The 22,893-nt window shown below is 41.8% G+C and overlaps 1 protein-coding gene across 1 annotated transcript; it reads left to right on the top strand.

Annotated features, from left to right (window-relative positions):
• Positions 1–11,277: 11,277 nt before the first annotated feature.
• ASMT (acetylserotonin O-methyltransferase) lies at positions 11,278–19,082 on the top strand. Its single transcript, XM_009080537.1, has 8 exons — positions 11,278–11,350; positions 12,917–13,091; positions 14,286–14,415; positions 15,253–15,321; positions 15,869–15,987; positions 16,740–16,880; positions 18,106–18,228; positions 18,871–19,082. The coding sequence occupies exons 1-8, from the start codon at positions 11,279–11,281 to the stop codon at positions 19,080–19,082; spliced, it is 1,041 nt and encodes a 346-aa protein (XP_009078785.1). The 5' UTR covers position 11,278.
• The last annotated feature ends 3,811 nt before the right edge of the window (positions 19,083–22,893 follow it).

Below are 22,893 nucleotides of genomic sequence, written 5' to 3'. Positions count from 1 at the left end.
TGGAGGCCTTGGCTCCTTTCAAAAGCTGTAGTTGGACAAAAGGGCCAGAAAGGTGCAAACCAGACCTCATCGGTGTGACAGCTATAGAAAACACATATGTTTCAACCAATGCTTAGCTTGCATCTAGTCCCTGAAATCAAGAAAGTAGATGCCTGATTTTTTTGACATTCCTACCTTTGTTGTCTCTTTGTATGTTTTGACCACAATGTAGGTATAACCACCCGTGCTTGTGCTCAAGTTCCTACAGTGCTAAAAGCCAAGCTGTTTTCTTAATTTTCAGTTTTCGAAACCTTAATTTTAGTGTCTTTAGTTTTTATTTCTGTATCACCTAATTTGTCTTGAGAATTATGTGGGTGCCAGTTATGGGAACTCCAGATGTGGCAAGCTGTTACATACAGGTCTGATCTAAAATGTTCTCTGGTGCATTCAATGAAAGCTCTACAAAGTAGAGTTTTTCCTAATTGGGGTGGATAGCAGGACTTTCATATTTTTCTTAAAATTGACTATAAAGATATGCAGGTTATCTTTTAAACTGCTATGATTCCTTCATATGATGTATGTATGATGCCAAGCTTGGTGGCCCAAATTATTCTGGCATGTAATAATAATACTTTCCATGTAAGAGAGGCACACTGGTGTAGGAAGTAAGAAGCAGTGGTAAAATGGTTGAAAGTTGTTCTGGTATTTTGTTGATGTATTTGGTTTTGTAATTGCTTCAGGTGGTATAGAGCTACTTGAAACATTTTTTTCAGGTGCATAAAGAGCTATACATTGTCTTGAAAAAGGGGCCTTCTTGCTAAATTATTTTTACTTGTGTTGTTGGAAAGTAAGGCTGCAGTGTTTCTTGTTAAATCCATTTAAGAATACTTCTGCTTCTAAAATGCAGCTCAGGAATATTAAAAGCTATAACGTTACAGTGAAAGAGTTTATTTTGCATTTTTATGGTAAAATTAAAAAGAAAACTGTTTCGAGTGAACTGAAGTTGCTGTTTTCATATGTCAGTATATTAAAATCTGCAGAAGTGTTGTATAAGAACCCATTTGTTGAAAGCATCACTCAGGACATTTGAATAATGAAGTTCAGCTGCTCTTCTTGCTGGTCCTGTTATGTTACAGCGAAGTCAATTGCTAATTCAGCATGACGTGTGCTCTTTATCTACAGCCTTCAGATGCCATTTTCCTCACACTGATGCGTGAAATCAAAGCACATCCATTTCCTGAAGTGTCTGAGGAGAACATTGATGCTGCAGCTCAGCTGGATCCCTGCCGGACTGAGTTTGTCTGCATTACTTTCAGTGAATCCATGTGGGGTTAGTTTCTTACTAAACCATGATGCTGAAATCTTTGTAGTTACTAGCTGTGGACAGAAAAGGTAGATATTGACAGCACTAAATTGTGAGGAGCTGTTGTGTTCCTCAAAGACACACAGGCCCAGATGAAATAGAGGGCTGGGCAATCACCAACCATATGAAATTTAGCAACAGCAAGTTCTAGATTCTGCACCTGGGATGGGGCAACCCTGGAGGTACATACAGACTGGGGAACGAGACACTGGAGAGGAGCCCTGGAGAAGGATCTGGGGGTCCTGGTCAACAGCAAATTGAATAGGAGTCAACAGTATACCCTGTGCCCTGGCAGCCAGGAGGGCCAGCCAGGTCCTGGCGTGCATCAGGCAAATCATTGCCAGGTGGTCGAGGGAGGTGATTGTCCTGCTCTAGTCTGCCCTGGTCTGACCTCGTCTTGAGTACTGTGTGCACTTTTGGGCATAACTATATAAGAACGATATAAAGCTATTAGAGTGTCCAAAGGAGGGCTACAAAGATGTGCTCTGGAGGGGAAAGCATATGAGGAGCTGCTGAGGTCACTTGCCTTGTTCAGCCTAGAGAAAAAGATTCTGAGGAGAGAAGTCATTGCAGTCTACAGCTTCCTCATGAGGGGAGGTGGAGGGGCAGGCACTGATCTCTGATGACCAGTGACAGGGCCAAAGGGAATGGCATGAAGCTGCATCAGGGGAGATTTAGGTTAGACATTAGGAAAAGGTTCTTCACCCAGAGGGTAGCTGGGCACTGAACAGGCTCCTCAGGAAATGGTCACTACCAAGTTGCCCAGATTGATATCTTGGAGTGAGGGTCTTGATAATGTCGGGGTGATAATCAGGCAGATGTTACTTTATCGTGCTATTTTCAGGAAGTCATCAAGCTATGAATTCAGAGTCATGGCCAAGGAGTGGAAACAGGTGAAACAGTGGCAGTCACCAAATGGTGTTTTGGAGTCATATTAGAAGAATCCAATTTTTGGATTGTTGGATAGTTGATACAAATAAAAATACTATACTTGATAGGTTATTTTTCTCCAGAAAAGGTGCCAAGATCAGGTTTCATATCCCTCCCTGAAGTTTTTTAATTCTATAGGATCCCTTGACATTTAGGGCAATTTCTGAGGCCTGAAAAAATCACAGGATCATAGAAAGGTTGGAAGGAACCTTAAAGATGGTCTAGTTCCAACCCTCTTGCCATGGATAGGGACACCTGCCACTAAACCAGGTTGCTCAGAGCCTTATCCAACCTGGCCTTGAACACTGCCATGGTTGGAGCAGCCACATCATCTCTGGGCAACCTGTTCCAGTGGCTCACCACCCTCACAGTAAATATTCTTAATATGTGATCTAAACCTACTCTCAGTTTAATGCTATTACACCTTGTCCTATCACTACATGCCTGGAGGATATTTGGCTGTCAAGCTTCAGTAATTGTTCAGTTTAACACACTGTATCCAGTACTGGCTTCATACAATGTCCTAAAAGTGCAATAACGTAAAGTGAGTTTGTAGTGCTTGTATTGTCTTCTTTTCACAGCAACTTCAGGAAGAAAAGCCTGAAAGTGCATTGAAGTTACTTGCAAATGCTTACTTTTCAAAATGCAGAGGGAATGTGGAAGAAGTCCTCTTTCAGTTGGATGGCCGAACCAAATCTCTTGAAATTCCTAGTATCTCAAGTCTCCCAGTAACTGCTCAGTGCAGAGTTTTACCTCGTCTAAAACTTAGCAGTAATGTTGCTTCAGGCATGTGTTTTGCATTAAAGCTCAAAAAATCTTTTCAGTGGCGAATCCTCTGAAATGGGTATTGTGTCATGTGTCCTTGTACTGGGTCTGGCTGTGATAGAGTTAACTTCCTTCATACCTGCTGGAATGGTGCTGTGCTTTGGATTTGTGACAAGCAGTGTTGATAACCCACCAGTGCTTTACCTGTTGCACAGCAGTGCCTGCACAGTGTGTCAAAGTCTTCTCTTTTTCTCATTTCATACGCACCCCTGCCCAAATGGGTGGACTGAGGTTGGGAGAGGACACAGCTGACCTCAACTGACAGATGAATATCCTGTGCCATATGACATCATGCTCAATAAAAATGGGTTTTGTCTTTCCAAGGTAGTCTCTGCTGGGCATCAGTTTGCTTGTGGCCTTCATTGATGATGGGTTTTGAACTGCAAGGAAACTTGAGAAAGAGTTGTAACTCTAATCTTAATAAGGTCACAAATATAGATTATGTCATTCTCAATGATTTTTTCAGGTTTTTATTATGGCTGAGATATGTGCTTGTACTACTGCAAAAACCTCTCTGATGCAATAATTTTAAGAATATAATTTTTGATAGCAAACAAATGCTCTTTGTTCTGCATTGATTGTAATCAGTCTACTTCTACTAAGTATCTTCAAGGGGTCTTAGTGTTTCAAGTGAAAGAATCTAGGATACCAGCAGCCTTTATATTGGCTTCCAGAAGCTGAGGTACCAAAGTTGCTGATGTTTTCCCCTACTTTGGAAGACTGTTATGATGCTAATTGCATACATCTTACCTAATTGTTTGGATTTGGAAGACTGACTTTCAGGACTTGTCTAAAATCAGATAAAATCAGTTGGGTTTTTTTCCACTTCAGTGTATGTCTGTTTTGTGACCCTGAGTTCATGTGAAAAAATGAGTATTTATGATCTGTTCTTTGCTGGTTTAGCTGCTTTAGAGCAATGTTCCTTTGAAAAGAACTTCAAACTTTGATCTAAATAATGAAGGAATTCCAATAATCCACATTACTGTTCTGTCTCATTGTTAGATATGCAGTGCTTAAATCACTCTGCAGTCACAGGCTCTGATAGAAATGTTAAGGAAACTGAAGAGTGTAGGATTTAGCATCTAATATTAATCAAAGACATACTAAACTAACAAGTGCCTCTGAAACATTGAATTTCTGTTGACAGGCTTGAGTATTGGATGGAGTCTGACTTAGCCACTATGCTAATTCTGCTTTTAGACCCTTAGTTGCTATAAATCCAGTCCAGTGAGAATGTCTGCAAAGATTCACTTCTGTCTGCCTATATACTCCTGAAACTTGTCAAGGAGTATTATGTGCCAGTAGTAACCTAACTCTCTGCCTAGGCTTGTCTGGAATTGCATGACTTATGTCCCGTTGCATCAGTTACATATCTTATTCCATTTGTCTATCAGTGGTTAAGGTTTGGTTTTGTTTTGGTGCCTTTGCTCCCCTGGATTGTAAGCAGGAATTTATATTTATTCACTGTGTTTATCAGAACATCAAAGATCTGGCTGAACAAGACTGTGTTTGTTACTTCTCCGTTACACTGCCATTTGGAAAGTTGGAGCCCTGATATCAGGTTTTATCGTGACTGAATGGATTGCAGCCCCAAAGTTATAGGGTAGACAAGTCCTTCAAGATGGTGGAAGACTTCAGTACAAGTTATTCTTCCAGAATTGCTAAGTTTATCCCATGCATTTGACTTTTTTTCATCCTGCTTTCAAAATCTGGAGCTCTTCCCATGCTACTGCAAAACCTAGAACTCAAATAGTTCCAGCTTCTTGCTCTGTGCCAGGCAGCCGTACCTGTCAAGTTTCCTTTAAAATCAAGCTTTGGTGCTGGAGAAGGCTTAAGTACACTCTTAACTGGTATGTTTTTTCCTTCAGTAGCAGAAAAATTTCTCCCATGAGCATGAGTGGTATGGTGTAAATCCCATTAAGCCATGGATTGGGCAACTTTATGCTGCAGCACTGTGTTCATGCCTGATGGAAAGTCTTGGCAGCAGTGAGAGACCTCTGAGTCCCCAAAAATGCCCAGGATTTCTTCCAGTATTCTGCCTCTGTTCTTGTGTCTTAAATCACATGATGAGACAGGAGGAGAATTTTCTCAGTTGTGAGGATGCACCTCTCTTATTGCACTCAGCTCCAGAAGAGATTTCCTATCTGTCACTGCTAAACATAATGTCTCCCTGTTGTCCTTGTTGAGGCACCAGGGGCATAGGATCATGTGGGAACCCACCTTGCTCTTGAGGATGTGTAGGGTACAGAAGTATATTAATCATCTGTTGTTACAAGGAAGTGTGTGACCTCTTCCTGGTTGAGGTGAAGAACCCTACTAACCACAGACTGCATTCAGCAAGGTCTGAGCTGAAGAGGGTGGGAAGTTTGTGGGCCAAAGCTCTAATCTCTAGTGTGTGTATAAAGCAGCAGTGTAGCTGCAGTTGGTTCTTCAGAACTGGCTGAGCAGAATGGATCCATCAGGTATCTTACATTCCTACAGGTATAAGTATTACTGTTGTTAAAAAGAAGTGTACCTCTGTTTTTAACTATTTTTTTTTCACTTAACCTAATACTGGGTTCTTGAGGCTTGTCCAAAGTATTATGCACCACCAATCCTTTCTTCTTTAATGGCAGCACAGGAAATGAATTTGACCTGGTTCCCCCCTCACATCCTGGGGCCCCTCAATACATTGCCTGCTGCCTCACAAAAAAAAAAAAAAAAAATTCATAGATTAGCTCAAGCTAATGTTTTGCATAGTAATATGTTATAAAACTTTTGAAGTGTTAAGACTGCTTGCAGTTGCTCTCTAGTTGATATCTAATCTAGCTGCATCTGCACTGTGACATCTGCAAAGTGACCTGTGAGCTCTCCCTGCTCTGGATGGGATGTTCGGGAGTGCTGTCTGAAACTGGACTATGTCCATGACAATATGAAGGGATACACACTGCCAGTAAAGTGTCTGAACAAGAGTTGATCATCCTCAGTCTAGGTTTTCCCTGAAATTCTGCATATGATCCTGGACACGTGTTTGTAACTGCTCAAAGGCATTGCCTAGTGGTGCCTGTTGCTTTCTACCTTATCTGTAAAAGGGGAGGGCTGGCAAAATCTTTCCCTTTTGCTCACTGCATGTGGCTTGCTGCTGTGGTTTAACCCTAGGTGGCAACTCATAGCCTTGCAGCTGTTCACTCACTCCTCCTTGGGAGGGTAACAGTGAGAAAACTCGTGGGTTGATATAAACAGTTTAAAGGTAAAGCAAAAGCTGCACACACAAGCAAATGAAAATAAGGAATTCATTCACCCCTTCTCATGATCAGGCAGGTGTTCAGCCATCCCCAGGAAAGCTGAGCCCATAAAATGGCAATTGCATGTCCACAGTTTGCCTTTATGATGCTTAACAGAACACAAGTAATTTCTGAAATTTCTGCCTTGGCTGTTATCCATCTTAGGTTTTTTTTTTGCATCTCTCTCTCTCTCTCTCTCTCTCTCCTTAAAGTTTCAGCATCTACCAGTTTTTGACTAGTGACCTTGGCTATCCTCAGAGAGACTATAGCTCTGTAGGGTCCTCCCTCTGACAGAGATCTCCATGACTATTTGGTTGAATTATTTGTTAGAGGTCATTTACAGGCCACAAGTTAAACCAAGAAAACTCAGGATTGCTTCTGATGGACTACAAAACACATTCTTAGTCAGAGTTTTTATTGTAAGTAAAAATGTAAGCAAAATCAAGGAGAAGGGAGGGTTTGCTTACAGAATGAGCTAAGTATACAGGATTTTCTGCCCACTCCAAGCGTGTTCCAGTAGTATATGTGATGTAAACAGGAAAAAATAAAAATAGTGTCAAAAATGATAGAAGCAATAGTCATGTTATTAGGAAATTGCATCTATTGTAAAATATGTGAAGAATTAGAAGTTTGAATTAGAATTTTAAGACAGGCTGAAGAAGTTGAGGCTGTTCAGCCTGGAGACCTCATAGTAGCCTATCAGTATCTGAAGGGCCTACAAGGGAGCCAGAGAGGGACTCTTTGTTATGAACTGCAGTGACAGGACAAGGGCTAATGAATTCAAATTGAAAGAAGGGAAATTTATGCTAGATATTAGGAAAATGTTTTTTACTGTAGGCTGGTGAGACACTGGCACAGGTTACCCAGGGAAATAGTGGATGCCCCAACCCTGGCAGTGTTCACAGCCAGGCTGGATGAAGCCTTGAGCAACCTGATCTAGTGAGGAGGTGTCCCTGCCCATGGCAGGGGTAGTTGGGACTAGATGGTCTGAAAGGTCCATTCCAAACCCTAAAATTATATGATTCTATGATAAGTTGCAAAGAAGAGAATGAGCATTTTGTTAGAACTGGATGTTCTATTTCAAAGAAAAAGTATGATACTGAGTATCTTGGGTTTTTTAGGATTGTTTAGAAAAAGGTCACAAACTGTATACTGGTGCAGTTCCAGGGCACCTGATAAAAGCTTTGTGTACTTAGAGACTTAATAATGATACTGAGGCACAGTTGTTTCCATAGTGGCATTACCAAAACTCATTATCATAGTTACATCTCAGGCATCACTGGCAGACACATTGATTTTACTAAATCTGCTTTGTACATAGATAATTTCTTACTTTCAGATGTTATGCAAAAATTACATAATTGGGTTTTGTGTAGCATTTGTCTGTAGTGAGTCATTTAGGCAAACACATCACTGAAATAGGAGGTAAAGTAATGGCTTTAGCCTGCGTGTGGTCTAAGCCCTATGACAGAAACCTTGATGGGGTTTTCAGAGAAAGCAAGGCATTGCAATTTCATCTTCATGAATGCATTTGTAGCTTAAAAGGAGCTTAACCTTTAAGCCTCACTAACAATTTACTTGGAAACAGCAACACATTGCAGGTGGTTTTCTATCAGTCTAGTCTGGGTTATCTGCAACCCTCCTTCCCTGCATATTGCTGCTAGTAGTAATCCCATTAGATGATTACAGCTGGTGTTCTCAACAGACAGATTTAGTCATAATTGAAAAAGAACTTCAAGCGGGTTTAATTAACTGTGTGGTCATTTTGTTACCAGAGACTCTTCTACCCTATAGCTTTGCCTTAAGTGAAGCGAATTTATGGCCTGGTAGGAGGTGCTAGTCTGCAATTGTGAACGTAATTGTCTTTTATTTAGTCAAAACTACAAAAATCAAGGGTTGAGCATTTTCATATTCATGAATCCTTAATGCAGCTGTGCTAAATGTCAATGAAATACCTGATTATGAGCCTGCAGCTGAGTCATTTAAGGAAAGTGGTCTGTGAGCTGGTGAGCAGCAGCTAGCTCTTCCTAGGCTTGTTTTGTTTAGCTCAATAGAAGAGAAATGTGTGGCAAGCTTTTGCTTCCAATGTGGCTTATTGCTTGGGGCTGAATAGCTGTTATGATCCCAGGAGTGGGAAGTCTTTATCCTTGCACAAAATTGCACCAATTCGTTTCTCAGTAGCAGGCAGAATTGGCCTTTAGCAGGGAAATATTTTCCTACAACTTTCCAATCTTTTTGGCTAACGGTATTTATCTTTGGTTAGTGGTCTGTGACTACGTACAATTTATTTCTCTGTTTTAATTGGAGGAGAGGGAAAACTGTTGAGGGAATTAAGTTGACTTGGATATCCATGCAGATGGATACTTTTCACTTCGTGAGAAGTTTTGAAACTTTATCTTCCTGTAGACCTGTCTTTGGAATGGATCTGAGGAACTGAAAATACTGCAGTGTGTTCAGCAAGAGTGGGTCTAGATTTGTCCAAGTGAATAAACTCTGCAAATGTGGATGGAAGTTCCTACATAGTAACTGAGCCCGTGTGCTCTCCTTGAGGTGGGGAAAGCAGGGGAGAGGTGTCCATTACGAATGTAGCTGTGTTTTAAATCCTTCAGTGTCTTGTTAAATGCAAACTGCACATATTCACAGCCACTCTAGCAGAGGTGTGTTGTGATCTCCAGCCTCCACAGTTCAAAATACACAGAATATTAGTGCTGTGCTAACTTCTACTGCACAGTGAAGTCTGGTGCACTAGCAAGACAATAGCACTATATTTGTAGGCTGTGTTGGCCAGAATGAGGAGTTCTACACATTTCTTCAGTTTGGTGTTTGCTGTAATCCTTGCACGTTCAGACCTAGTACACTGGTAACACGGGGGACCCTGTGGTGTTAGAACCTGGGGAACAGGTACTGTTTCTGAATAGCATACAGAGGGGAAAAAAGCTGATAACTGTGACATCTGCTTAGCTAACTCTAACTGCTAACTCTTTAAATAAGTTGCTGATTCAGTGCTGGCTAAAAGAAATAGAACTACTTTTGGCTGAAATGTAAGGATCTGAAGGGAAAATACAGATTCACAGAAGGATCATACAGTGGAATCTTTTAGTTGAGAAAGTTTCACTACATCCACAAAATGGTCAGAAAGAACATGTGAAAACTTGATATTGGGCTGTTTCTTCTAAAATGAGGCAGGTTCAAAAGAAAAGCACAGAAGTGACCTTCAGCTGCAGTGTATAAATACAAGTCTACTTCCTAGGAAAGGAAGATAACATTAAAATGTTGTGTCGGGACAAAGTTGTAAAGTGCAGTCTTTAAATGCACACTAAGCTGATGCACATGAAATGCTGAGCTGTATCTTGATCTCTGTATTGGTGAAGTTTCCCTGTTAATCCCTGAAGCATGGAGAAAGCTGCCACTGAAGATATGCTGATTTTTAACATTTTGCCATCATTGTATTACCTAAGTCAAGTCTCATTTAATGTTGTTGCCTGAAGAGTCCTTAAATGTGTGATTTAAAAACTGTATTTTCCTGGATGGAAAGGGTCTTTTCTCACTTGAGAGTTGCAACATCTGCCCAAAAAGGCAAGATGGTTAAGATGTCGTGTATGAAAGACAAATGAGGTGTGTTCTGCACAAAGTTGAAATCATAGAATCATAGAATCATCAAGGTTGGAGGAAACCTTTAAGATCATTTAGTCTAACCATTGACCTGCCACTTTGCTGGAACCCCTAAACCCTAAACCAGATCCTCCAGTGTCAGATCCAGATGCCTCTTAAACATTTCCAGGGATGGTGACTTCACCACCTCCCTGGGCAACCTATTCCAGTGACTAACTACTCTATCAGGGAAAAAATGTTTCCTAACATCTACTCTGAATGTCCCCTGTCTCAGCTTGTGACCATTCCCTCTAGTCCTCTCCCTGCAGCCACGGCAGGAGAGACATCCCCCACCTCTCTACAACCCCCTGTCAGGTAGTTGTAGAGAGCCATGAGGTCACCCCTGAGCTGCCTCTTCTCAAGGCTAAACAAACCCAATTCCCTCAGCCCTTCCCCATAGGACATGTTTTCTAGGCTTTTATCTGCCATGTATTGCACTTGGCATTGTTTCTTCCTTAGGACCTTCTGTATGCCTATGGTTGAGGCTGCAGAGAAGAGGAGGTGACTGTGACAGCCAGGTGGAAAATGTAGAATGTTTTGCCATCCCTCAGCATCCTGCTCTGCCAAAACATGGCAAAGCACAAGTAGGACACCCCTGCTGTGGTGCTGCTGTCAGACAGGTATTGCTTTCTAAACTGGTATGAGGATGGACCTCAAACTACAGAAAGGTAACAAGAGTAGATTTAATTTCTTGTAGGCTTCACCAGAGTGATCATTGTCAGAGCAAACTAGTCCCAGCAACAAAGCAGCACAATAAACGGACTCTTACATATTCTCTTTGGACTCGCTGCTACTGCACTTAGGGATAGGGTGTACCCTACTGCTGGACTCAGGGTCCTCTGAACTGTGTTCATCACGGTATGTTTCAAGTCCCAATTAAGACTCCACTTTAGTTTATGAACTCTGGTGCATCTCTGTGAGTTCAGGTTCTTGATGCTCTTCTATACTGGTTTCTGTTTTGCTTATTACAAGCTTTCAGGTGCTTCTGAGGTACCAGTGCGTTAACTGATTGATGAATTGACAATACAAGCTTTAATCCACACTGCTTCTTTAGCCTTATGCTTGACGATGGAAGATCCAAAGAAACGGCTGAATCTGGTAGAAAGATCCATCAAAGCCAGGTAGCTCAGCTAACATGTTTTGTAAGCAGTGTGTTTCTCAGACACAATAAGATTAAGTGGATCAGCTGGTGTGTGCTGTGCCTGTTGGAAAGAAGCTTATTTAAATTGAGAGGGCCAGGGAATCTGTGTCTCAGTCCAGAAAGAAGATGGGTTCCACAGAAGACCTTGACTATCCTCAAATCATCGTGCAATACAGCAGTGGATTTTTAGTCTCAAAGGTAAGAAATACAACTCGGTCTTAGAAAGAGTATGCAGACAGAAGTATTTAAGGATCTCACTCTTGGTCGTGAATGTGAGCCTGGAAGAGGTGAAAGAAGGAGACTGGTATAACGACTTACCCGGGGAGGTGGTGGATTCACCATCCCTGGAGGTTTTCAAGACGAGACTGGATGTGGCACTTAGTGCCATGGTCTAGTAACCATGGTAGGGTTGGACTCGATGATCTTTGAGGTCTCTTCCAACCAGATTCAATCTATTATTCTATGATTCTAACTTTTTCCGAACAACATTTTATTAAAACAAAAATGTAGAACTACTAATTCCACTTTCTTTATTGGTTACTGATGTTATTTGCCCTGTGTGTAAGCACATGGGCATAAAATTATGGTATTCATTACAATTGAGATTTTTTTCCTCATTTATTATTTAGTTACCTTTCCTGTTGTCTCATGCTGTACCTCTGGCCGACACAGGAACGGGAGGAATGCTCTTTGAGTTTTGCTAAAACTGCAGCATCCTAAGGTTCCTGAAAGCCTCTTTAACTGACAGTAAAGGGACGAAAAATAGATAAAAATCACTTGGCTTTGTGTGAAAGAGGAGTGCCCAATGCTTTCCAAATTAACACTGGTACCATGTTTTTGAGAAATTATCTCTACTTAGGATAACCCATGTTCTTACTCGGCATAAAGTGAGCTTCATTGCACAGGAATCATTGTAGATCAAATCACTGTACATGAATGCAGTCAATGGCATTGATGCCTTTGTTACTGTTTCAGGAATTTTTGTGTGACCAGAGAATTAGGATAATCCTTATAAATTTGACTGTGTACACCTAAAGGATATTTTTCTTATGTATGGTTAGCTATGTCTGTCTGAAGGTTGAAGGCTGTTGCTGGAGATGTTACACAATTTCTCTATGCAAAGACAGGGTGATTCTGCTGGCCTGAAGGAGGCAATTCTTTCTGCTGAGAGGAAACTCCTTGCTTCTGGGAGATCACTACAGTCATTCACATCAGTCCTTGAAAATCGGGTCCAGAGTGGGATATTCCCTCTATTGCAAGCCATAGGAGTCTCCAGGGTTCACTGAAGCATACGTTAGATCCTTAGTTAAAGAACAAAACCATAAATAGCTAAAGCCCCAACAGCACACAGTCTTGCCTTTGTTCTTTTTGGGCAAGCAAGAGCCTGTGAAGATGTGCTCTGAAATTAGGGAAGAGGCAGGAATATTCACACCCAAAGCCTGGTCTCTATATGTGAAATTTTGTGAGTCCAAAACATTGGCTGACTTCACCATCAAAGGGGAAAAAATGGACAAATGGTGCATTGCAAGCATTGTATGTTATATCATATAGCAATATATATATATGTGTGTGTATATATATATACAGAGTTATGTCTGATATAGCTTCAGATAAACATAATTTTAACAATTGGACTTGTTTATATGAAGTACAGATTTACATGGAAAATATATCATTATGTGTATATTTCCTCCAATAAAACAACTTTAGAAATGCAACAGACACTTCACCTGATCCCTCAGTGCCACCTTTCCTTATCCCCAGGTTATGTTCACTGCCTGTGAGTTGGGGGTGTTTGATCTTCTGCTGGAGTCAGGAGAGCCTCTGTCTTCAGATGCTATTGCCGCACACTTGGGTACCAGCACCACGGGGATGGAAAGACTGCTGGATGCCTGTGTGGGATTGAAGCTCTTGGCAGTAGAGATGACACAAGAAGGAGGTAATAAAGGCAGAGGAAGGGGAATAAACCTCTGATGGTTTTGAAAATGAGGCAAGGTGTTTGGGCAAAGGTGATACCTAACCTTTGGTCAGTTAATGTAGCTGGAAGAAGGAGAGAATCACTTGGGATTCATTCTTCAGCTGAAAGAGAAGCAGCAAATGTCAGTGTGATCACCAGTGTAAAGTCAAGTGCCGATGAAGGGCTCTATATCCCTAAACAACTTTGTGCAAGAGCCTTAGGTGACCTTGGAGAGCATATTCAGGGTCTCTACAGAGCTGGTCCCAAGAAATCTCTGAGGTGTGGGTATGTTTTTGAACCTTAAAACAGCATGCCAAGGTGGATGTGCAATAACATGATTTAAAAACAGATTTTGTTTTTCTTTGGGGTTTTGCCATCACATGAACTATTTTATTAGGGTGCTGCTCAGAACTGAGATGTGATTTAAGTTTGTCCTTGCATCAGAAATATTGTGTCCACTTGGACAGAAGGGATCTCTGGCCGTCAGACAGCTGGTCAGGACTAGCCAGAGTCTTTCAAGTTATGTCCCCTGCTCTGGCTTGTGTTGCCATGCTCTGTTTTAGGGCTTGTAGCTGTTGCCCAATGAGTTTAGGTAGAACAGGATCAATTTTTTATATTCCTTTTGCATGCCAGTCCCATGAATGAGTGATACCACTGCAGATGCATTGGAGAAAGCAGGGAAGGTTTTTGTGAGTCCTTTAGGCATTTTTCTGTCTGCAGAAGGTCCTGTCCTAGTGAACTGAGAGAGGGTAGGTGTGGTTGGCATGCTTCATTGGGGACTTGTCTCCCACTTGCTGACCTTGTTGATCAGGAAGAAAGACCTGTCTGCAAGGACTTTTCATGTTACTAGGGCACACTGAAAGCTTCCTCTGAAAGCAGAATCCTGTGGGTAAATGATGACACTTGTAAGGCATTCTTTTTGCTCTTCTTGAAAGAAATGTTTGGTGCTGAAGTTAAGCATAGGGAGACAGTGTTTACACAGTTTGAATGGGGCAACACAGGCCTCAGCAGCCCCTACCCACTGTTCATTGCAGAGGAAGGATTTGATTACAGAAGTAATGTTGTGGTGTCTTTGGCTATATAGGCATCTTCTGGTGATAAATGCCATACTGTACAATAAACTTGGCAAGGTGGTGTGTCATACATGTTGGTAAATATATTTATTTCACCCTTTAGCCCTCTACAAAAACACAGGCATTTCCGACATCTACCTTACAAAATCAAGTCCAAAGTCTCAGTATCACAGTATGATGTATTACTCCAATACAGTCTACTTGTGCTGGCACTACCTGGCTGATGCTGTGAGGTAAGGAGGAATGTTGTGTGCTGTCTGTTGCAGCATCTGTGTGCCTGCTCTGAGAGGTGTGTTTCTGGGCAAGGTCTCAAAGAAGATGCTGGCTGGTTCTCCAGAATTAAAAGCAACAAATCATTTCAGCTGTTAATGTGTCCAATATGTGCTCTCCCCCCACGCCCCCCCTTTTTCCCCATTTCTGTATGTTCTTGTTTTCCTTTTCTCTCTGATTATAGAGATGATCTAGAAATCAAATTCTGTATGTTTCACCTTCAGGAAAGCACTTTATCATTGCAGTGGCTCTTACTTGAGGAGGCATCAACAAAGTAAATGATGAGTAATGATGGCTAAGGAGACTTCTGTTCCAAAGGTTTGTAGGAGCAGTTTAATACAGGGCTGGAGTCTCACTTGTTCCAGTCCATGCAACTGGCGATCAAACATGGTGTGTATGATGGTGATGACTGCACCAATCTTGTACTTTTACCTGAGGTGTGATCTCATAAATCACAGAATCATAGAATAGTTTGGGTTGAAAGAGACTTTAAAGATCCTCTAGTTCCAACTTTCCTACCATAGGCAGGGATGGCACCCACTAGATCAGGTTATTCAAAACCCCATCCCAACCTGACCTTGAAAAGAACTAGTCATTCTTCTGAAGGGTTGAGAAATGTATCAGCACATTTTGGGGTGGCAAGTGAGAATGCCTCTATAGCCATTGCAAACAGACTGATATAAATTCTGTATAAAGTTGAACACCTTCTACACTGATGCTATAGCTGAAACTGCAGCCCTGAGGTGTGTTTGGGGCAAAAGAAATCCACACTCATATGCTTTTTTTGGTTGCTGCTTTAGAGAAGGAAGAAACCAATATGAAAGAGCTTTTGGCATTTCATCTAAAGACCCTTTTGGAGCAATGTACAGGTAATAGTAAGCGTATTTATAGAAATTTTATGCTTCTTATTGTACATAAAACTAATGTTTTTAATTATGACCGAGGTGTGATGACCCACCCTAAAGTGAGGGCAATTAAATATGATGATGTGAGAATCCCTCTCATCAGAAGCATCATGCAAGGTTTTTCTTTCTCAACATCAATTTCTGGGACACTGTACGATATCTTTAATAGAAGTATATCATTTCCTAATCTGAAAAACATATCACTGATCTCTGACAGAGGCAATGGTAGTTGAAGGAAAAAAAATCCCTTGGAAGCCTGAGAATTAGAAACATAATACCCTGTTGGATTTCACTAGTCTTAATTCCTGATTTAAATGCAGGAATTCATAGCTCTACCCTCCTGCTACAGTAATACTCCAGGTAGGTTTATATGCAAAGAGAACATATTCTGTGTCAATCAGAACAGAGACTAGTGTTCAAGCTAAAACATGTGATAGCAGTTATATGATAGGAACCACCAAGGATGTGCTAAGTAACCTTCTTTATGTGATATGTCTGTTTGCATTACCAGATCAGAAGAAGAAATGCTGAAATTCATGGCTGGTCAGAACTCAGTATGGAGTATATGTGGCAGAGATGTTCTCGCTGCATTTGACCTTTCCCCTTTCACGCAGATCTATGACCTGGGAGGTGAGTGTCAGTAAACTTCTTTAATAAGCCTCTGAACTGTCTTTTGCAAGCTCTGAAAAGAAAAATAACTCTTATTTTATATGATGGGCAAAACAATGGAAAGCAGGATATGTCTCAGCAATAAAAGGAGCATTTTGCTGATGTGATTGTATTAAAAACAGGATTGTGAGAGTGATGAGAGCATTAGGTAGCTGAATGCTTTTCTCTACAGTCTCACTTATGTGAGTAGTCGCTTATCCCCTTGTGTATGTGGCAGCTTTGGCATTTTGTCATGCCTTGCTTGATACCTTCTTCCAGTGCCAGACCTTCTCCCTTTCAGTCACTGTCATTGAGATACTGCCTGCAGCCTCTTATCCTGCAGCACCCTGCTGTCCTAGCACTGCTGAGTCCTGCCAGGATTCATGGGGTGGGTCAGGCTCTCTCATGGGCTTCATCACTGCTTCCCCATTGCCTGGTTTAGTGACTTTGTTTTTCATTTTTCACCTTCCAGCACCCACAGCAGGGGTGTGTGTAAGAGCTGTAGGGGCTGGGGCTGACCCAACAGGCTTGGGTGCTGAGGGTCTGTCCCTGCAGAACAAACGGAGCCTGTGGCCTCTGCTGTCCCTTCTCTTCGCTTTTAGCAACACAAGGGGAACAAATGTACCTTGTCAGCTTCCATAAGGCTGAATGCACCATTGCCTGCATGTTTTCATAGGGGTGTTGCTGAACAGGTTGGTTTTGTGTTAGCTGACCATCTTTTGCTCTCCCCAAAGGAGGTGGAGGAGCTTTGGCCCGAGAGTGTGTTTCTTTGTACCCAAATGCCACGGTCACAATTTATGACCTGCCGAAAGTTGTGCAAGTGGCCAAAGAGCAATTTGTTTTCCCTGGAGAGCATCAGATCACTTTCCATGAAGGTAGGTGCAGACAGTGGTGTGGTGTTGTCACAGCCATTGCTCCTGAGCCCCTTGACTCTACTCAGAGGTATCATACTGGAGGCTCAGGTCTCCTGCTGCCCCTTATGGGGGCAGAGTGTCCCAGGCTGCAGCCTCTCCAGCACAGGTCTACAGCTGTCCCTGTTGTGCATGTGCAGCTTTCAGAGATACATTTCAGCTATTCAGCAGCACAGAAATGCTTATTCCTGAACAGAACTGTTTGATTTCTTCAGAACAAGGGTACATAAACAAAAAAAAGCATCCTGCAGTTTTGAAATCTGCCATGCCATGTTATAAATCTTCCTAACACTCCTCTTTTCTCCTATGCAAACCTCCTGGCAAATGTCAGGGATTCCAGGCCTGCTCTGGGCAAGGGGTTTTTCTTCTCTGGTTATAATTCATTGACTTTCAAGTCCTAAGATATTTCAGACTATGAAAGTGGGTGAGCTAGCTCATGTTCCTCTTGCCCAGTCCATTGATCTTGCATAGTCCTTGTACCATCTGTGATGAAAATGAGTGTAGGGAGTTCTAATTTTTAATGTTTACAAAAACCTTCAAAGTGTTGGAATGACTGAATATTACCTGAAGCTCAGAGAGAGAAAAGAAGCCTTGAGGAGGGAAGGGAGTATATAAAAATAAAGATGTAGAAACAGGAAATATTGTGTACTGGTGATGCAAAGAACAGGGAGAGAAATGACAAGGTAAAATGCTGTGAGAAAAATCTGAATGCAGTATACCAGGTGCTAAACAAAAGGCATGATGATGAAGCTAGTGCTAGGAGGTGAGAGATGTGTATTTTTACTTACTGATTTATGAACTAACTGTGATTAGTGAGGGTCTTGAAAAATTTTCTTAGATAAGGGATATACTTTCCTTTTTTTTTTTCCTGACAAAAACCGTGAGAACCTGTCTCTTTAGTACTTTATGAATCTGAATTTCTGTCATTGGAGAAAACTCAAACACTTTCTTGTGCATCAAAGGCTCTTTCAGATCAGCTCCTGCTTTTAAATGTTTCAGACTGTCTTGACACTGAAGAAGAAAAAATTCCCCATGCAATGTGACTGAGAACCTTTATGTGGTATCTCTCTTGCTGTCCAGTGGGTGTGATGGACATGGCAAACCCAGAACTGGAGCAAATTGAAAATATTTGCTTAACTCAGTTCTCTGTTTTGGGGGTTTGTGTAACTCATGTATTCTTGCTTTACAGGAGACTTCTTTAGTGATTCCATTCCAGAAGCTGAACTGTACATTTTATCCAAGATACTGCATGATTGGGATGATGACAAATGCAAACAACTGCTGGTAAAAGTCTACAAAGCTTGCAAACCTGGTAGGTGTGGGCTCTTGAGAAGCAGAGACTCTCACCTATCAGTCATGTGAAACACAGTGGTCTTGGTGCTCAATTTGGGTGGCAGAGTTTCTGTGTAGGTGTTTTTTGGTTTAGTCTTCTGCTTTCCTAAGCCAGCCATGTGCAGCTGAGCCAAATAGGGATTGTTCTAAGATCTCTTGTCTTGCTTCCAGGTTTTTTTCTCCTTCTCTACAGGGGCTCCTCTTTCAAGGCATTTAGGTGTAAGGATTGAAGATTTTGGGTATTGTTTAGATAGGTGTATGTGCCATAGTAAAATTCCCATTAAGCATCACAATGAACCCTCAGAGCTTTGAAAACACTGCCTACAGTGCCAGGTTCTCAGCAAAATCAGTAAGCTGCTGTGGATTTCAGCTGAGGAAAAGGGGAAATTTCCATCCCAGCCATAGAATCCCCGTCAGCCCTGGGACATCAGTACTTACATAGCCAAGCAGAGGCATGCTCTGATGTTTTTGCTCTTTCATTGTTTTCTGTGATGCTGAAATATAACTGAACCTAGAGGCTGTTTCTTCCTGAAACTGAAGGTTAGGATCTGTCCTAGTAACAGCTCAGAAATAGCTCAACTTCTCAGCACTCAGCATGTTTTATCTCTCTTCATTCAACCAGGCGGTGGAGTGCTGCTGGTTGAATCACTTCTGAATGAAGATAAAAGTGGGCCTTTAGAAACCCAACTGTATTCAATGAATATGTTGGTCCAGACAGAAGGAAAAGAGCAAACAGCAGCAGAGTACAGCAAGCTCCTCAAGGCAGCTGGCTTTGGAGTGATTCAAGTCAAGAGGACAGGAAAACTCTATGATGCTGTTTTAGGAAGGAAATAACAGGACCTCTTTTATGTACCTAACAAGACAGAAAAAGTGCAGAAATGTGCTATTCTCTTCTGAGAGAGGAATCATCAGCTTAGCTTTTAGTTAAGGCAGACAACTTTTTTGTCAGAAGAATCACTAATGATAGATCTTAAATATGCATTTATTGCAAGTCTGACAGCCTAACTAGGACTTGCCTTTGGATTTGGAAGGCAGAGAAAGAAATCAACACCTGTTCCACAAGAAGCAATCCACAAAAGAAATGTTCAGTGTGTCTGGTACAGATTTTATCATTCTTTCTGATATTAACACTGTATCTGACAAGAGCAAAGCTGAATTTGTACTTTAATTCCTGCAAAATAAAACCAATCCTTGTACTCAGCTCTCTTACCTGAATTTTTTTTCCTGAAGAACTGATATGGTATAAGCAGACCAAATTATGTCTCCTTGTGGTTAGTTTTTTCACAATTCCAGGAGAAATCCTATCTGAGCCTTGGGGAAATTGGCATGAAAAAATTATATTAACTTCTTATTTCTTCTAGACTTTGATTTAAGCTATGAAAAAGAATTTGGTAGCTTAGTGATTAGATGAAGCCCTGGACTTCAGCTTACAGGGCAGGGAGGAGAATGATGCAGCCAAGTCATTCTGTTATGCACTGGTGAAGTCCTTCCTGCATGCCTCCTGCCATTTCTTTAACTCATTTGATAAAGCACAGCCTGCCATTACTCATCCAGTTCTTGGAAGCAGAATTACAGATTACTGAAGTGAGAAATATTTGGAGAAGGCACCAGAAAATCACTTTTTGCAGTTGTTTCTTGAACAGTGATTGCATTTGCCCATTAAGCTGGATGCTAGAGGAGCTTGAGGTAGTTTTCTCAGTAGCCATCTACAGCAGCTCCCACTCCTATGACTGTAGGAGGAAGATAGAAAATAGCCACAGTACACACATCTGTGCAGACACAAAGCTTCAATCTCATCACCGTTACAGAGATGATAGGACAGTTTGCATGATTGGAATGTTGGGGGGTTTTGTTGTTTTTGGTTTCATTGTTTGTCTGTTTTCCTTCTAAATAACAAACACTGTGAAGACAACCTGGAACAAGTGCTTTGCTGCATGCAGGCTAATTAAAACCCTGTTTGTTCTATGGTTTGCATGTCCCAACAGGCATTTCTGATGGCAAGTTGTTATATATGAGGGCTTTCAGCTGTGTTTCTTGCTTGTCATTGGATATGTTAGCTTTAAAAAAGCTTTTATAGGAAGAAAGTAATAAGGTGGAGGTTTCCAAGTTACTCATGTTTTGGGTGATGGAAGCAGTTCCCAAGCTTGTGCCCTTTCATGGTGCTGCAGGGGGAGGTTTTCTGTTTGATGCAGATGCCTCTTTGTCAACAGAGTTCCATTCTGCCTTTCACAGAGGTTTTAGCCATATAGGCTGAGATACATTTTCTTGCTCCAGTATGACTCAGTAGTAATGAACGAATTCCCCTCATAGCTGGGGGGAATCAGCCAAGAGCAGAAGAAGAATGCAGCAGGCAGGAAACCTAGTCCCTGAACTGAGACTGGCTGTGTCAGGCTCAGCTGAGTGAGGGCAGCTGCTCCTATGGCCACTCTGGGAGGACAGAAACTTCCAGCAGGGCATTGGCCTGATGGCCTGGGAATTCTGTGAAAGAGCATAGGGCAGGAGAAGCTGGGGAATTTGCCTTGTTAGAATTCTGACTGGAAGCTAAAGGCTGCTGCCTTTCACAACGTGCTGGCAGTCATTGGTCATTGATGAAGCACAGCCTTGAGCACTGGGAAAAAGCTGCTTCAGATAAAACAAGCATAAGAAATGGTAACTAAGCAAGAAAAAATCTGGAGGAGCAGAGTAAGGAACTCCTGCTTAGAACAACCACAGCCCAATTGCAGCAGGATCAGGCAGAGGCTGTGGGCTGAGTGCTGCCTAGAAACACCTTGCAAAGGAGATTTCATATGGAGGGGAGAAGAGTGGGAAATTGTCACCATGGGAGCTGTGGATGTAGAAGCTCTGTAGGACAGTGGGAATCAGGGACATGTCCTCAGGCTCACTGCTGGCTCCAAGGTCACTCCACCAGCCTTCTCCTAGAGCCCCTTTGAAGCATCTGGGACCTGTCCACCAGTTGTCTTCAATTGTGTGTGCTGCTATAAGTGTGTGAGTATTTGTCCTCACAAATTCTCCACAGTTCTCCCATCAAATGCTTTAGCCCCTCAAAAAAAAAGCCTTATTACATACTAACTTAGTTTGGGGAAAGTGCAGCATTTTGAAAGAAGCTTCTGGGGAATTCAGGGTTATGGAGAATGTTCTACACCATGTGTGTGGGGCTGAGGTGAGAGAGGGGGTGGAGGTGCCTTCTGGATCTCAGTAAGGAAAGCCTGAAACAAATGGCTTGATAAAATAAGTATCTTAATAAGCCAGAATAAGAAGATAAATATAGACAGCAAGTAAATCTTATGCCCCTTCAGATGCCAGTCTCCCATGTTTGAGCAGCACTGGTGGGACCTCAGTTGGATAATCCCACAGTGCATTGTGCAGACACTGTGTATGGAAGGAAGTGCCTCTTTGTGGGTTGAGTTATTATATTATTTTCTTACAAGAAAAACATCATTCTCACAAGATGCACTGTTAGAGAAAGGCAAGGTCACACAGGGGGTATAATCACTGGCACTGAGTGGGAGCTGCCTGAGCTCATCCTGCTGCTCAGGGGTGTGAGTGGCATAGCACAGACCTAGTGACCACCCTGGACATGCAGCATGGAATTGCACCATTCAGCTTAGCTGTGATCTGAATCACTGACTCCTAAATGTGCAACAGGCTCCTGGTTAGGATCAATGCATTCCACCCCTTGACCCACATGCAGCTTACCTTTCCCAGAGATTTTGTAGGTTACAGATTACATTAATAGCACATGTTTCTCAAACCCTAAGTGCAAGACCCAGTAGAGCAGACACGGCCTGTCCAAGACACTGACTCCCTGAACACAATGTCTTCTGCAAGACTGCCAGTAGGAGCAGCTTCCAGAAGGTCAGCATGTTTCTGAAGAACTAGATGTTCTCACACCTTGCAGCCTCTGAAAGGGTGTAGTATAGGCTTGCCAAAAGCAACTTGATTGTTACAGGATGAAACAAGTTTCTTAAAATAGGAAATATGTCTTTCTGTTACATATTAGTGCAATCAGACTGTCAGGAGCTGACTAACAGCACATAAAACTCAGTATTTCTTTCCAGCATCTCAGGGTGGATTTTGAGAATGACTGAAGATCCATGTTGTTAGAAAGATACATATTGAGTCTTTATCCTGTGCTGTATCTTGTGGCTTTAAAACAGGTAACTCTTTTTTGAAATGGTATAACCTTAAACCAATAAATCTTTGGTGTGATAGATGAAGCAATGGTGGTAGTACACATTGCTGATTTTTTTTTCAGCATTTATAGTACAAAAGGAAGTCTGCAGTTCCAGGCTGTGATATGAATGCTAAGGATGCCATAGTATAACTAAACCTTTCACCTCTTACTGCTTACTAAAAACACTTTAAAATTTTAAATATCTCATATGGAAATGCTGAAATGTTGGTAGGATTTCATTTTTAGTTGGAGACTAGATAATATAATACTACTATGCAAGCACTTCTTGCAGACCTTTAGCTGTCAGAAGTGGTATTCGAAGAGCCTTGGACATCAAAGGAGATTAAAAAGGCAATAAAAGTGGTACCATTCATATGTGTAGGAGTAAATGTTCAGTCTCTGGTGTTACAGCTGCCCAGGGCAAAAATGTCTAACTGATAGGAAGCATTTTGTGTGCAAAGAGGACAGAGA

This window comes from Acanthisitta chloris, unplaced genomic scaffold (genome assembly GCF_000695815.1).
Source record: "Acanthisitta chloris isolate BGI_N310 unplaced genomic scaffold, ASM69581v1 scaffold658, whole genome shotgun sequence".
Classification (NCBI taxonomy): Eukaryota; Metazoa; Chordata; class Aves; order Passeriformes; family Acanthisittidae; genus Acanthisitta; species Acanthisitta chloris.
This window is presented reverse-complemented; position numbering and strand designations above follow the sequence as displayed.